The sequence below is a fragment of the Ammospiza caudacuta genome, chromosome 20 (genome assembly GCF_027887145.1).
Source record: "Ammospiza caudacuta isolate bAmmCau1 chromosome 20, bAmmCau1.pri, whole genome shotgun sequence".
Lineage (NCBI taxonomy): Eukaryota > Metazoa > Chordata > Aves > Passeriformes > Passerellidae > Ammospiza > Ammospiza caudacuta.
Window position 1 is genome coordinate 8,746,745 of NC_080612.1, and position 15,243 is coordinate 8,761,987.

The 15,243-nt window shown below is 67.2% G+C and overlaps 2 protein-coding genes across 4 annotated transcripts; one reads left to right on the forward strand and one right to left on the reverse strand.

Moving 5' to 3' along the window:
* Nucleotides 1-6,877, forward strand: ANKRD13B (ankyrin repeat domain 13B). The gene is made up of 15 exons (XM_058817853.1): nt 1-111; nt 3,376-3,511; nt 3,762-3,886; nt 3,955-4,000; nt 4,241-4,384; nt 4,468-4,657; nt 4,742-4,808; nt 4,906-4,987; nt 5,056-5,120; nt 5,200-5,330; nt 5,438-5,595; nt 5,672-5,824; nt 5,970-6,130; nt 6,328-6,408; nt 6,495-6,877. The coding sequence occupies exons 1-15, from the start codon at nt 1-3 to the stop codon at nt 6,720-6,722; spliced, it is 1,878 nt and encodes a 625-aa protein (XP_058673836.1). The 3' UTR covers nt 6,723-6,877.
* A 1,481-nt stretch (nt 6,878-8,358) lies between these two features.
* Nucleotides 8,359-14,459, reverse strand: CORO6 (coronin 6). Of its 3 annotated transcripts, XM_058817709.1 has the most exons (12): nt 14,353-14,459; nt 11,968-12,280; nt 11,228-11,350; nt 10,659-10,788; nt 10,395-10,576; nt 10,160-10,279; nt 9,831-9,950; nt 9,351-9,455; nt 9,118-9,263; nt 8,983-9,040; nt 8,671-8,901; nt 8,359-8,562 (listed from the first exon to the last, which is right to left on the reverse strand). In XM_058817709.1, the coding sequence occupies exons 2-12, from the start codon at nt 12,163-12,165 to the stop codon at nt 8,440-8,442; spliced, it is 1,536 nt and encodes a 511-aa protein (XP_058673692.1). In that variant the 5' UTR covers nt 12,166-12,280; nt 14,353-14,459; the 3' UTR covers nt 8,359-8,439. The 3 variants fall into 3 exon arrangements, with proteins under 3 accessions (XP_058673692.1, XP_058673690.1, XP_058673691.1); XM_058817707.1 differs by lacking the exon at nt 10,160-10,279; XM_058817708.1 differs by lacking the exon at nt 9,831-9,950.
* Between the last annotated feature and the right edge of the window lie 784 nt (nt 14,460-15,243).

Sequence of the window (15,243 nt, forward strand, 5' to 3'; positions counted from 1 at the left end):
ATGCTCGCGTCTTGCTCGGGCAGGAAGGGGCCGGAGGGCAGGTACCCGCTGCATTACCTCGTCTGGCACAACCGCGCCCGTGACCTGGACCGGGAGCTCAGCGCCAAGCAGGTGGGGCGGCGCGGGGACGCTCCCGGCACGGCCCGGCCCGGCCCGGCTCCGCTCGGGCTGATGCAATGCTCGGGGCCGGGGTGAGGATGAGGATGGAGATGAGGGGGGTGATAAGGATGGGGTCGCTCTGTGCGCTGGCGGGGCTCGGGGGGTGTGGTGTGTGTCCCCACCTGCACCCCGGCTCTGTGCCTGCTGCCCCCGGGGCTGCCACCCGCGGGTCCCCTGCATCCCCAGCACACGCAGCCCCGAGCATCCCTCCGCACGTGTCCCCCGCTCCCCGCTAGGCCTCTGCAGACCCCCGGCCCGCACCCCGCTGCTCAGGGCATTGCCACCCCCCTGGGGGTGCAGCTTTCAGCCCCCCACTCTCAGGCTGAGCCCCCTGGGGGCGGGGGGCACAAGGGCCCCGGTGCTGTCGGGGCGCAGCCCCCCTGCCTCACAAGGGCTCTCCTCAGGGTGAGGGGACCCACTTTGTCCCTGAGCCCGGGAGCCTCCCAGCCGCCCGGTGATGGAGCGGGGTGTGGGTGCTTCCCCGGCGGGTTCCCAGCCTCCCTCTCCCCCGTGGCGATGCAATTCAGGTAATTAAAACCCAACCCCGAAGACGCAGGAAACCGCAGCCGCTGGAGGGAGGCTGGCGGGGAAGCTGTGCTGAGCATCCCCGGTCCCTCGGCCCGGGTCCTCCAGCCGCAGGGCACTGAGGGCCGTGCTGGGTGGACCCCGGTGATGCACGGAACGGGGGTCATTGTGCCGCCAAGCTCCCGCCGGGATGCAGGCGATGGCTCCCGCCACACCCGTCTCCATTGTGGGGTCCAGCCGGAGGCTGCGCCAGCATCGCCCGGGTCTCCCACCCCACGGGCAGTGTTTTTATTTTCCTGCTAATTTGGGGTCAGCCTTCCCAGGAGCTCAGCGCGGCGGAGATCAAAGCGGGGCTCGGCAGACGTGGGGAGGTGGGGGGGGCTGCGGGGGGGCTCTGACCCGCTTGCCTGCAGAGAGGCTCCCACCCTCCCGCCTGGGAGGTGCGGGGGCTCTGCCCTGGCCCCCGCTGGCGTTTGCTGGGTGAGAGCAAAGCCGGCCATGGGTGCACCCCAGGGGTGCAAGGGAGGGCATGGGTGCTGCAGGCCGGACTCTGGGGCAGGTGGGGGCTTGGGGGAGGAAGTGAGGGCCGGCCCAGGCTCCCTGCTCTGTCCAGGGCATCCAGGGACACGGCTCAGCCCTTATCCCTGCCAGAGCATCCCCCGGGTAAGGGGCTGGTGCTGTTGAAATGCTGGAGGCTGGGTGTTCCCCTGCCCAGGGCTCTGCCCTCCCTCTGCCTTGGTGACACCCCCAGGGCAGTGGCTGCCCCTCCCCAGTGCAGGGCTTTGGGGTTGGGAAGCGCTGGGGCAGCTGAGAGCTTTGCTCCTCTCCATGTCCTCGTAAGGGCTCCGTGTCTGTCACCCCCGAATTGCCACCATGGGCTCCCATCCACACTTGCCCAAGGGAGCAAGGGTCAGTGGGTCCCCTTGACAGGGACATCACGTTGATGTGGCAGGCAGTGACATGGAGCCTGTGGTGCCAGGACATCCCTGACCACAGCCTGCCCCCTCAGCGTGACAGGGACCCGGGGCTGTGCGGGGACAGCAGTGCCTGGCACCATCTTCCCGCACTGGCTCATGTCCCCTGATGGTACCCAGGGGCAGGAGCTGGGGTTCTCCAGCCCAGGGAGAGCCCCAGTGCAGGGACGTGCTGTGCCACGTGCCCGGCTGGCACAGGAGGAGCGGCTGGGCTGCGGCTCTGCACTGCACCGCTGCCACCCCAAAGCCACCCCAAAGCCACCCTGTCCTCGTCCCTGTGGGTGTCACAGCCCCAGGAAGGGCAGCACCTGGGGGTCTGTGCTGTGCTCCCCAAGCTGGAGCCAACCCAACAGCAGGGCTCAGGGCTGAGCTCTTGCTGGCCAGATCTGGGTCACGCCGTGTCCCCTGGGGTGGCTCCAGCACCGTGTCCCCAACTGGGGACCCCCATCCTGCCCAGTGCTGGGGCAGGGCTGCAGCTGGGAAGCCCCACTGAGTCTGCTACCCCCGCCCCCAGCTGGGGGGTGATTGCCTTAATTAGAGCAGTTTCATTAGTGCAATTAAAAAGCAGCAGTCGCCTGGAGAGCATTGGAGCGACACATTGGCTCCCAGGGAACTGGGGGGCTGTTTTGCTCCCGTGGTAGGGGCAGACTGGGGGGTCCCCATACCTGGCGGGTCCCTGGGGATGAGGGACGTGGGAATGCACAGCCTGGGCAGGGACAGGAACATCCCTGGAGCAGCAGCAACGCAGGACATGCCCAGAGCAAGGCAGGTGAGACTGGGCACCAGGGAGCCCATGCTCCACCTCTGCCCATGCCCAAACACCTCTGGCTGCCCACCCCAGCTGGCACCTTTGGCTCCTGCACCCCAGGTTTGTTCTCCTGAGGGTGGCCTCCCCAAAACCAATTATTTGGGCACTGCCCTGCTGCCTCCTGCCCTGGCAGCATCTGAGTGTCCCTCTCTGGGCACTTCCACCCCAGCTGGGGGCACAGAGGATGTCCCCCCTTGCCCGAGCCATGTCCCCAGCTGGGCACGGGTGTGACGCTGCTTCCACACGGGGAGCAGGGCCCGTGGGTGCCGGGGGTGCCAGCGCACCAGGGATTCCTCAGGGCTGGCCGGGTGCCAGGCTCCGGGTTTGGCACAAACAACGGCAGCCCCAGCGACGGCTCCCCAGGGCCCCGGGGATCCTCGGAGCCGCCGCTCGGCTCCCGCAGCCGCCGCCCCCGGCTCAGGCAGGGGAACACGTGCGCCCGCCGCAGCCCGGCCCTGGCAGCGAGAGGGGGAGAGGGGGGCTGCCGGCAGCTGCTGCCTGGCAACTGGGCACGGCCCCCTCCACATCCCAGAGGTGGGGGCTCTTCTGGAGCTTGCAGCTGCACCGCGATGTGCAGAGCTCCGTGGGCTGTGCCAGGGGCATCTGTGCCCCCGCTGCCGTGCCGTGCCCCTGCTGTGTGCCCGCCTGGTGGGTGCAGCCCTGCATGGCTGTGACCAGGTGTGCTGGGCGCTGGCAGCCACCGCCGTGCTCTCCATGGCCTCCCCGTGGGTCTGGCGGTGGCAGCAGGGAGAGGCTTTGAGGTGCCTCTCTTGGGGGAGGTCAGGGGTGGGGCTGCTCTCTCAGATACAGTCAAACGTTGGCTGCTTTCTGTGTCTGGGAGCTGCGCATCTGTGGGAGAGCGAGGTCTGGCCACCCCAGTGACCTCAGAGCCTCGTTCCTTCCTGGCAGGCCGACATCGAGCAGCTGGACCCCCGAGGACGCACTCCCCTGCACCTGGCCACCACGCTGGGCCACCTGGAGTGTGCCAGGGTGCTGCTGAAGCATGGCGCCGACGTGGGCAAGGAGAACCGCAGCGGATGGACAGGTGAGCTGCTGCCCTCCGTTCTCCTGCAAGCTGCCCTGGTGCAGACATGGGCATGGAGGTGGGTGGGGGCGTGAGCATGGACACAGATGTGGACATGAACACGGGCACAGGCATGGTAAAGCTCCCCAAGGCACTGCTCACATGGTGCTCTGTCCTGTGGCTCCTGTGCAGCGCCCAGCTCTGCAGTGCCACATGTGCCATGCTGTGCCATGCCGTGCCACAGCCCTGGGCACTGCCCCTTTGCCCCCAGTCCTGCAGGAGGCTGTGAGCACCCGTGACCTGGAGCTGGTGCAGCTGGTGCTGCGCTACCGCGACTACCAGAGAGCCATCAAGCGCCTGGCGGGGATCCCGGTGCTGCTGGAGAAGCTGCGCAAGGTACCTCGCTCAGAGGGGCTGTGGGGCACCAGCCAGGGCTGCCCCTGACCCCTCCCTGCTCTCCACAGGCCCAGGACTTCTACGTGGAGATGAAGTGGGAGTTCACCAGCTGGGGTGAGCTCGGGGCACAGCGTGGCTGTGGGGGGAGTGGGAATTTCCCAGCAGAGTCCCCCAGCATCCATCCCCATCCCCAGGTTAGGGGTCACCTGCCCCTTTGCCCCCCGACACCCCAAGCTTGCAGACCCCTATCCTGCCAAGGCATTGCATTCCCCAGGTGTGTTCCCCACCCAGCTCAGCCCCCTCGGGGGTGCAGGTGTCCCCATCCCTGGCTGGGCTATTGGCATCTCTCCCCAGTGCCCCTGGTGTCCAAGATCTGCCCCAGCGACACCTACAAGGTGTGGAAGAGTGGCCAGAACCTGCGGGTGGACACCACGCTGCTGGGCTTCGACCACATGACCTGGCAGCGGGGCAACCGCAGCTTCGTCTTTCGGGGACAAGGTGAGGTGACCCCGCTGTGTCCCCCTCCCTGGGCAGCAGTGACACGGTGGGGACCGTGGCTGTGCTGACCCCATTCCCTGCAGACAGCAGTGCGGTGGTGATGGAGATTGACCACGACAGGCGGGTGGTCTACTCGGAGACGCTGGCCCTGGCCGGCCACGACCAGGAGGTGCTGCTGGCTGCTGTGCAGCCCACCGAGGAGCAGGTGATGGGGCGGCTCACGGCCCCCGTCGTCACCACCCAGCTCGACACCAAGAACATCGCCTTCGAGAGGTGGGCTGGGGTGGCACCGAGCCACCCCTGGGGTGCTGGCACCCCGGGCTGTCCAAGCAAGCTCATGGTGCTGTGTCACCCTAGGAACAAGTCTGGGATCCTGGGCTGGAGGAGCGAGAAGACGGAAATGGTGAATGGGTATGAGGCGAAGGTGAGGGGCAGGGAGCTGAGCTGCCCAGGGGGTTGTAGCTGCCCACTTGGTTGTAGCTGTGAGGTGCCCACCTGTGCCATCCCCCCTCCTTGGCCAGGTCTATGGCGCTTCCAACGTGGAGCTGATCACACGGACACGGACCGAGCACCTCTCAGACCAGCACAAGGGCAAGAGCAAAGGTGGAGCCAGCACGGGCTGGGCGGGCAGGGCACCCCCGGCTCTGCCCTCACCCCCGACTCTCCCGCAGGCTGTAAGACCCCCCTGCAATCCTTCCTGGGCATCGCTGAGCAGCACGTGGGGCCCAACAATGGGGTGAGTGTCTCAGGGGTTGGAAGGGGTGGCCCTGCAGTCAGACCTCCCCTCTCACCCCCCATGGTCTGTGCCCATGCAGACACTGATCACGCAGACACTGAGCCACGCCAACCCCACTGCCATCACCCCCGAGGAGTACTTCAACCCCAACTTCGAGCTGGGCAACCGGGACATGGGGCGGCCCATGGAGCTCACCACCAAGACACAGAAGTGAGAGGGGCAGCAGCAGGCAGGGACTCCCTGTGTCCCCCCTCCACTGCTGCAGAGCTCGAGGGGGGGACAGGTGGGGTCCCCAGCCCAACGTCCATCCCTGGCAGGTTCAAGGCAAAGCTGTGGCTGTGTGAGGACCACCCGCTGTCCCTGTGTGAGCAGGTTGCCCCCATCATCGATCTCATGGCAATAAGCAACGCGCTCTTCGCCAAACTGCGGGACTTCATCACCCTGCGCCTCCCGCCCGGCTTCCCCGTCAAGATTGGTATGGACTGGGCTCTGCTGCTGACCTGGCTGGCACAGTCAGCTTCCCTCCTCGTGTTTTTTCCCTTTTCCTGCAGAAATCCCCATCTTCCATATCCTCAACGCCCGAATAACCTTCGGCAACCTCAATGGGTGTGATGAGCCGGTGAGCTCCCTGCGGCACAGCCCCAGCAGCGAGGCGCCCTCGCCCAGCAGCGACTCCTCCAGCGTCAGCAGCTCCAGCTCCCTCAGTATGTGGAGGACACGGTGAGGTGGGGTGGGAAGGGGTCCCAGTAGGGTCTGGGGGTCACAGCAGGGTAAGGGACACACAGCTGGCAGGGTGGATTAGGGGGACCCCACGGGTGCCCAGCCTGGCCAGCTCTGCTGTCCCCACAGCCTCGTGCCGAGCGTGTGAGATGGACCCGGCGCTGTTCGAGGTGCCGCGGGGGTACAGCGTGGTGGGCACCCACCAGGATGCCCTGCGGGAGGACGAGGATGACCTGCTGCAGTTTGCCATCCAGCAGAGCCTCCTGGAAGCGGGCAGCGAGTACGACCAGGTGGGCACTGCCACCCCTTCACCTCCTCCTGGCTGAGGGACCCCGCTGCCCACCCCATCCCCATGCCACCTGTGATCCTCACTCATCCCACCTCTCTCCATCCCTGCATCCTATGGTGGCGTGTCACAATTCATGCTGGGATGGGGGGGCTGTTTTTTGGGGTGCCACCCTCCAAGCCCCCCTCTTTCCGGCCACAGGTGACCATTTGGGAAGCACTGACCAACAGCAAGCCGGGCACCCACCCCATGTCGCACGAGGGCCGCCGGGGAGACAGGTTGGTAAGGTCTGGCCACCCCCCTGGGAGGGAACGGGTGTGGGGGTGCCCGCCCCACGGGGACCCCCCTGAGGCGCTGCTGCCCCCCAGGACTCCGCAGCACACGGCAGCCCCGCGTCCCCCCGCGGCCCCGGCGGCGGGGCCGGGCCGGGCGCCGGGCGCGCTGTTCCCCAGCTACGCGGAGCAGCTGCGCCTGGCCATGGCGCTGTCGGCGCGGGAGCAGGAGGAAGCGGAGCGCCGGACGCGCCAGGAGGAGGAGGATCTGCAGCGCATCCTGCAGCTCTCGCTGACGGAGAAGTGACCCCGCAGCCCCGCTGAGCCCCCTCGCCCCTACTAGTGGGGATGGGGACGTGTCTGGGGACACAGAGGGGGGAGCCGTGCGGGGGGAGCCAGCCCAAGAACTGCGGAGGGCGAATGGGGAATGCGGGAGCAGGATTTGGCCCTGGGAGAGCGGCCCCAGAGCTGGGGCAACATTGGGGTGAGGTGGGGGCACCCCACAGCAGAACAGGGGTGGGGTGGGTGTTAACCAGGACCAGGGAGGGGACCCCACGGACTGTACCCCTTCTCCAGGACACCCCTGCTCCCCCAGCCGCCCCACGGGGTGCTGCTCAGCCCCTCACCCCAGGGAGGGTGGGGGGCACATCCTGCCCCGGATGGGTGGCTGCCAGCTGTGTGGGGTCCCGGGGTGCCCCCAGAGCCAGGGGATTCTGCCCAGCTCCCTGTTCCCCCCTGCCCAGGCGCTACCAAGTGCACTTACCCGGGAGCTGCTCTGCCTGCAGCAGGGGTGGGGGCTCAGCCCTATTGCACCCCACAGCCAGCGAGGGGCTGCACAGCTGCCCCCCATGGCACGGGGACTGCTGGGGCAGCTGAAGGGGTGCCTGTGGAGGGCAGCCCGGTGTCACCCCCCCTTAGCCCTGCTCGCACCCCTCCACCCTGCTCGGATGCCCCCCCTTGCCAGCGCTGCACCCCCTGGTCCCGGGCACTGACTCCGAGAGAAACCTTCTGTCAAATGGTGCTAACCCCAGCCCCTGCCCCGGCTGCTCCCCCTTTGCACACGGGGGGCCGGGGGCTGAGGGTGGGGGGGGCTGGGCTCGCTCCCCTGGGACTCTTCACAGCTGGTCCCCCCCCCTCCACCCCCCCGTGCACCCCACAGCAACATCTGGGCCAGGGCCGGGGGAGCCCGAGCAGCTCCGACCGCGGCCAACACCAATAAATGCTCTTTAATGTTCGTCTCTCTCGGCCTCCCTCTGCCTGGGCTGGGGCTCACAGCCTGTGGGAGCTGGCAGGGGGGTGCTGGCAGCACCCCTGGCACGGTGCCCCTCATCCCTGGTAGTGCGATGCAGCCAAGGGTGGCTGAGCCCTTTATTAAAGGGGTGCAGGAGCAAAGAGCCGGGTGGGAGCACCCTCTGAGGATCTGATGGGGCAGGGGGAGGTGAGGTGGTGATGAGTGGGGAGGTAGCACTGTACACAACAAGCACATCCCGGCCTGGGGGGGGCTGGCAGCTCCCTGTGCTGGGAGGCTGCTGTGCCCCAGCCTGTGGGCCCTGAGTGGGACCCCCTCGGGTGCTGCAGTGGGTGCCCATGGGCCGGGACACCCCTCGGGTGCTGCAGTGGGTGCCCATGGGCCGGGACACCCCTCGGGTGCTGCAGTGGGTGCCCATGGGCCGGGACACCCCTCGGGTGCTGCAGTGGGTGCCCATGGGCCAGGACACCCCTCGGGTGCTGCAGTGGGTGCCCATGGGCCAGGACACCCCTCAGGTGCTGCTGTGGGTGCCCATGGAGCAGGACACCCCTCGGGTGCTGCTGTGGGTGCCCATGGGCCGGGACACCCCTCGGGTGCTGCAGTGGGTGCCCATGGAGCAGGACACCACTGATGCCAGTGGAGGCGGGGTCAGGTCCGACCCCTGCCTGCCCCCTCGGCTCCTGGGGAAAGAATTCGGCTCTGGGCTCCTGCCCAAGGTGGGGACTCGGCTTTAATCCCCGGCAGGCCGGGGCAGTCCTGGCCCTGCCCGTGCTCGTGGCCGTGGCCACCGCGCTAGTCCGTGCCGTTGGTGAACTGGCCGAGTTTGTTTTCCAGGTCGGAGATGCGCTTCTCCTGCGCTTGGACCGTCTCCTTCAGGGCACGGATCTCCTCCAGCACCTCCTCCAAGGCTGGCTGCTGCAGGGAGGGGGGACACACAGGGTCACCGATGAGTCAGGCCCCTCCCATGCCACCCCAGGGCAGGGGGACAGCCCTGCTGCCATGTCCCAGTCCCCGGACACTCACAGAGAAGTCTGAGTCGCAGGTAGAGTGCCTGCGCCGGGGGCTTGGCGGGGGTTTGCTGTCCAGGATGTTCTTCTTGACCACCTTCAGCTCCCGGTTCTTGATGGGCACGTACCCATCCCGCAGCGAGATGAGGATGGGCTCTGCGTCCTTCCCTGACAGCCACTCATCTGCCTCCAGGGCCGGCTCGGGGCCTGGCGTGTCGGGGTACAGGTCATCCTGGAAGAGGTCTGACTGCGGGGGCAGAGACACCGTGGTGAGATGTGGGGTGTCTCCCCAGGCCCCCATCTCCCCTGGGACCCCCCCCAGGCTCACCTTGCGTGGCACCGTCATGACAATGGGCTCGCACTTGCGCTCGTGCAGCTTGAAGAACCTGCGTGGGGCACAGGCAGTCAGGGCCCAGCTGAGCCCCCTGCCCCCTCTGGCTCTCCCCAGCCCCCTGGCTCTCACCTGGCGATCTCACACTTGCTGACATCCAGCCCTCGCTTGGGCATGAAGCCCATGCCCCGCTGGGGCTCCTTGCTGCTGTAGGTGTTCAGGTAGTGCACGTAGGGAGCCTCGTCCGTGATCTCGAAGTACCGGATGCTGCTGTCACCCTGCGGGGTGGGGACAGGTGTCAGCCAGCCCTGGCACCCTCAGGGACGGGGTGGCATTGGGGGTGAACCCCGGGGAAGGGGGGTTACCTTCCCACAGAGGTAGACAATGCTGGAATCGGCGTCGTAGAAGGGCAGCAGGACCCCGTTGCTCGTGTCCATCTCTTGCAGGGCAATGGGCTCCTCAAAGTTATTCTGGGGGGCAGTGGTGGAGGGGTGTGAGCAGTGACCCCAAAACCCCCAGCCTGGTTAGTCACACACATTAGCCACGGCACACTGGGGGACAGGGCTTGTCCCCTCTGGGGCACACAACCCCCCAGGCAGGCAGCTTGGCATGCCCCCCCATCCCCACTCCTGTTTACCTGCATGGCTGGGTACCCCCAGCCTGGCTGAACCCCCCTTCCCCAGCACTCCCAGCCCCCTCCCCACCCCAGCACTGCACGGCACACTTGGGAACTTGGCATCTTTTGGGAGGGGGATGCACAGACACGGCATCCTGGGGCAGGGGGGGTTAGCAAGGGGTCTGGGGGGGCCAAGTTCCCAGGGCAGCACTCCATGCGGCCTCGTTACCGGGTCCCACAAGCCCAGCTCCCGCTGGCTCATTCTGGTAAAGCCCGTGGTAAAGATGTGTCCTTCCCGTGTGAAGATGGCCCGCACGGGCCTCAGCCCTTCGTGGGGGGCAAACCTCTCCTGGGGGGAGGGGGACACAGTCAGCACGGGGCATGGGGAGGGGGGAATATGGAGGGGGTCCAGATCAGTCCCCCAGAACAGCCGTTGGATCCCATTCCGTGATGCTCCCTAAGCGCACGCGCTGCCATAGAGTATCCCCGGCCCCCAGAGCGCTCCTGGCTGAGATCTGCGGGATCGGCGCTGGCCAGGCTGGAGCTGCTGTCCCGTACCAGGTCCCAGAGGCCCAGCTGCCGCTCGCTCATCCTGCTGAAGCCCGTGGTGAAGATCTTGCCATCGGCCACGAAGATGGCGCGGATGGGCCGGGTGCCGTCGTGCGGTTTGGTTTTCTCCTGCGCCGGCGTTAGCGGGTTAAATCAAACACAGAGACGCGCGGAGAGGGGTTAGTAGGGTCAGGCAGGCACTGGGGACCCCGGGGTGGGATGGGGGCACAGCAGGGGCACTCACCGCTATGATCTGCTGCTTGCGGGGGTCGATGACACGGACCTTCTTGTCCTTGCACGTGGTGACCAGCAGGCTGCCGTTGCGGTTCCAGCCCACGTTGTAGATGAGGTCGGTGTGCATGTCGTCCAGAGCCAGCAGCATCTCCCCGGTGCCCACGTTCCAGAGGATCACCAGGTTGTCGCAGCCTGCAGAGGAGCCAGGGGGGCAGGTGCTGTCACGCCATGGATCTCCTGTGACCCCGGGGAGGGCGACCCGGGACCCCCTTACCTGCGCTGAGCAGGACGTTGCGGGCGGTGGGGTGCCAGGAGATGATGCTCACCCGCTTGGAGTGTCCCTCCAGTGTCACCACGGGCTCCGTGATGTTGCGCACGGGGACATAGTCGGGGATCTGCCACACCTGGGGGGGGGACAGAGCGGGGTGTTGGGGATGACCCTGTGTGTGAGCACTAAGCGGATGAGGGCCTGGGAGCCAATTAACCTCATCATTAATCCCAGCTCAGCCTGCGGGGAGGGTGGCGAGGGGACACCAGAAGCGCCTCCATCCTGGGGTGCATCCCCAGCATTTGGGGTGCTGGTGGGCACAGGGATGGGGCACGGCCAGGGTGCAGCCCCCAGCTCCCCCCTCCAGCTATTCCTGCATGCTGAGTCGCCAGGGAGGGTAAATTTAGCACAAACTGCTGCATCATGGAGCGAGCAGCCGCCGCCAGCGCGAACGCATGGCACCGCGGCTAAAAATAGGCCAGTGACACTTCACAGGCAGCGAGGCGGGGGGGGGGATGCTCTGCATTGCTCCCCCTGCACCTCCCACCCCTCCCACGCAGCGCCCAGCCCCTCACCATGACAGTGGTGTCCTCCGAGGCGCTGGCGATGACGTTGTCGTTGTGGGGACACCAGTCGATGTCCAGCACGGGCGCCGTGTGTCCCGTCACCAGCGGGTGGTTCTTGTCCACCCGTCCTGTCTGCAACAACGGTGAGGGACCAGCGTGAGCCCCCCAGGAGAGACCCTGCCAGGTACCCCCCAAAGGCCAGCCTGGCCAGCACATGGGTTGTGGCACAAATGGGGACGTGCAGGGGATTCTGGCAGTGGCCAAAGGTTTGTACCTGCCTTGAAGGGGGAAACTGAGGCACATGAGGGAAATGGGGTTCACTTGGCACAAGGCTTCATAGGGACACAGAGGAGAATCATGTGGCCCACGAGAGGTGTTTTGTGTCTGCTCTGATGGCAGGGAGGAGTTGGGGACCCTCTCTCAGTCTCTCTGACAGGGTTGGCAGGGCAGACCCCCACTCCACTGGGTGCTGCTCCCTGGCCATGCTGTGCCCCCAGGGAATTGGGGCTGGGGGAAGGCAGCTGGGGGTTTCCAGATCACCTCGCTTGCCCCAGGGATGTCACCCTTGGCAGGTGCTGATGATCACCCCGGTTGTTCCTGCCCTGAGCCTCCACATGAGGAAGGGCTGTCAGGGCAAAGATGGGGGGCTCTGGGGCCACAGCAGATCCCCAAAAAAGCAAAACCCATCACCACATTCCCCCCAACACATCTCAGCAGCGTGACCAAACCCCAGCACCCTCCCCACTCACCTTGGCAAGGGGCAGGACAATGAAGGCCCCGCCACCACCGGACTCCACAATGATGGCCACAAACTTGGGGTTGACAGCGCAGAAGGAGCTGTCACACGTCACCTTGGAGACACGGATGTCCTCGTACATCTGGTCTGCCTTCACCGGCTGCCCGAAGACGTGCCGGAACTTGCTCTGGCGCACCACGCGGCGGCTCATGGCTGGGGGACAGTCAGGCCACCTCCTCCTCCCCTCCTGGCACGGCTTGGAGGGGCTCAGTCCCCTCAGGCCTCCTGCTCCGAGAGACTCTGGGCACAACGGGAAGCCTGGAACACTGAGGTGACGGGGAATGAGGATGGGAGATGGCACAGCCCTGACCCTACAGCAGGGAGCAGGGACAGCCCCTGTGCAGGGATGAGGGGGTGCTGCAGGGGCTGGGGGCTGTCAGCTGCTGGCCAGAGCCACTTGACACTGGGCAGGGACACACAGCTGTGTGTCCATAACACACAGCTGTGCTACACCCTGTGGCTGTGCCATGTCCCAAAGCTGTGCTGTACCCCACAGCTGTGCCATGTCCCAAAGCTGTGCCATGCCCTGTGGCTGTGCCATGTCCCACAGCTGTGCCATACCCCACAGATGTGCCATACCCCACAGATGTGCCATACCCCACAGCTGTGCTAACTCCATGGCTGTGCCATGTCCCACAGATGTGCTGTGCCCCACAGCTGTGCCATAACCCACAGATGTGCCATACCCCAAAGCTGTGCCATGTCCCACAGATGTGCTGTGCCCCAAAGTTGTGCCATGTCCCAAAGTTGTGCCATGTCCCAAAGCTGTGCCATGTCCCAAAGTTGTGCCATGTCCCAAAGCTGTGCCATGCCCTGTGGCTGTGCCATGTCCCAAAGTTGTGCCATGTCCCAAAGCTGTGCCATGCCCTGTGGCTGTGCTGTTCCCCACAGCTGTGCCGTGCCCTGTGGCTGGCACTGGGGTTGGCACATGAGCTGCTGCAGCAGAGCAGCAGGGTGGAGGGGACTTTGGCGTGGACATAAAGGTGCTGTGCTTGTCCCCTTGTATCCTGTCCCCTTGTCCTGCATCAGTGGCCTGAGGTTGCCTGGCTCGCCCCAGCACCGGGAGGGGGGTCAGGCTGTGCCTGCAGAGCTGCCTGCTGGGGGCTCACGCCTCCCTCCATGGCTCCCTGTCCTGTGCCACCCATCCCTGGCACCCACTGTGCACCCCCACCTGGGCAAGGGCAGGACCTGGCACAGCCCCACGGGCACACTGGAGCGTGGAGGAGCCCCTTCCATGGCCTCAGTGGGGTCTCCAGCCCTCGGCCACAGCTGGGCACGATGCCCACAGACACCCACCTCAGCCCCCAGCCTGTGCTGCTCCTGGGACCTGCCCCAGGGGGACACTGAGACATTCAGCACCACAGAACCCTCGGAGCTGGGGCTCTGCAGCACCCATGAGCCCCTGGCTGCCCTGGAATCCCCTCTGCTCTTCTGGGTGCACAGCCCTTGTCAGGAGCCACATCCAGCCACCAAAGCACGGCCAGGCACCCCTGTCCCCCACACAGAGCCGGTGGGGCCGAGGCAGGAGCAGATCTGCTCCTCCAGTCCCAGCCGGTGCATTCTGCACAGGGCACATGCAGCACCTGCCAAACCACATCTGCCCAGTCCCTGAGTGTCCCCGGAGTCCTCACGGCACTTCAGCATCATCTCTGGCTTGGCTGAGCTGGGTCTGAGGGGCCCAGAGCCCGGAGCGGGGCTGGACCACAGCACTGCCGGTGTCACCCCCAGTGCCGAGCACGGTCCCCAGCCCCGGGGAGGAGCGAGCAGGCTCCGAGGGGACGCTCCCCCAGCGCCTCAACCATCGCCAGCGGGAGCAGAGTGTGGGGTGTCCGCATGCAGGGCAGGAAGGGACGGCCTGGCTGCCTGGGCCGGGTGCAGCTGGGGGCAGATGCGGTGCAGGTGGAATTGAGCAGGGTGCAGGGATCGTGTAGGGTGCAGGAGGGGCTGGCAGGAGCAGGTGGGGCGCTGGCAAGGTGCAGGCAGGGCGGAACAGGGTGCAGGTGTGGGGGGCAGGCGTGAGAGCTGGGTGGGGTGCAGGCGGGGTGGGATGGGATGCCGGCACAGAGCGGTGGGGTGCGGGCAGGATACGGGCAGGGTGCGGGCAGGATACGGACAGGGTGCGGGCAGGACAGCCCCGCTCCCCGGCAGTGCCATTACGTTGCCACAATTGAATCCGCAGCGACTGCTCGGGAACGACCAGAGGTCACTGTCCAAATATAGCCATCTCCGCCGGCGGGCGGCGAGGGGCCGGGGCCCGGGGGGCTCAGCCCCGCTCCCCGCGTCCCCCCGTCTCTCCCCACGGCGCTCCCGCCGCCCCCGCCCCGCGCCCGGCTCCCACCTGCGCTCGCTCGGCGGCTCCTCCGCGCCCGCTCCGCGCTGCGCCCGCTGGGCTCCGCTCCGCCCGCTCCGGCCGCGCTCAGCCCCGCTCCGCTCCCCCCGGCCCGGCCCGGCTCGGCTCGGCCCCGCTGGGCTCCGCTCCGCCCGGCCCCGCTCGGCTCGGCTGGGCTGGGCTGGGCTGGGCTCGGCCCCGCGCGGTGCCGCTGCCGCAGAGAACAGCTGAGCCGAGCCGGGCGCCGGGGCCGGCTCAGCCCCCCCGCGGCGGGCACCGGAGGGACGGGAGGGACGGGAGGGACGGGAGGGGGGGCCCGGCCCGGCCCCGCCTGCCCCGCGCCCTGCCCGGCCCCCGCTCTGCCCGCGGGGTCGGGGCAGCCCCGCCACGGCCGCCCCCCGATCCCACCCTGAATGCGGGGGGGTCCCAAGGGTGCCCCCAGCCCCCCGGTTCGGTGCGGGGAGCCCCTCGGGCGGGGAGATGGGGGCAGGAGGAGCCCCCCGAGCCTTTCTGAAGTACTGGGAGAGACCCAGGGGCGGGGCATGACCCCAGGGGTCACCTCTGCACAGGGCTGTGACTCTGCCGTGGGTCCCGCACAGCCCGGGGCCAGCCCAGCCCCACAGGGACCACGGCCATGCGCTGCTCCTGAGGCTCCCGACACTCCACGGGTCCCCACCTGCCCCAGGATAAAAGGGTCTGCAAGCCCACCTCAGCCCCAGCCCAGCAGGATGGTTACAGGCACATCCAGGAATCAGATTTGGGATTCAGTGAAGCCCAGCCCTGCAGGGATGCCCTGGCCCAAGGGGATTAAGGGATTGTAGGGCTCAGGGACCAGAGGGAGGGGAGCGGTGGTTCCTGGAAAGGCAGCAAAGCCCTGGACCCTACAAGGGCACCGTGTGG

What these genes read in the sequence shown, in the direction of transcription:
- ANKRD13B (XM_058817853.1), top strand. Translation starts at nt 1, where the DNA reads ATGCTCGCGTCTTGCTCGGGCAGGAAGGGGCCGGAGGGCAGGTACCCG. An exon ending in CTCACCACCAAGACACAGAA is followed by an intron (nt 5,331 to 5,437) that starts GTGAGAGGGGCA and finishes CATCCCTGGCAG; the next exon opens with GTTCAAGGCAAAGCTGTGGC. An exon ending in CGGGCAGCGAGTACGACCAG is followed by an intron (nt 6,131 to 6,327) that starts GTGGGCACTGCC and finishes TTCCGGCCACAG; the next exon opens with GTGACCATTTGGGAAGCACT.
- CORO6 (XM_058817709.1), bottom strand. Translation starts at nt 12,165, where the DNA reads ATGAGCCGCCGCGTGGTGCGCCAGAGCAAGTTCCGGCACGTCTTCGGG. An exon ending in TTGTCCTGCCCCTTGCCAAG is followed by an intron (nt 11,351 to 11,967) that starts GTGAGTGGGGAG and finishes CCGTTGTTGCAG; the next exon opens with ACAGGACGGGTGGACAAGAA. An exon ending in AGCAAGTGTGAGATCGCCAG is followed by an intron (nt 9,041 to 9,117) that starts GTGAGAGCCAGG and finishes TGCCCCACGCAG; the next exon opens with GTTCTTCAAGCTGCACGAGC.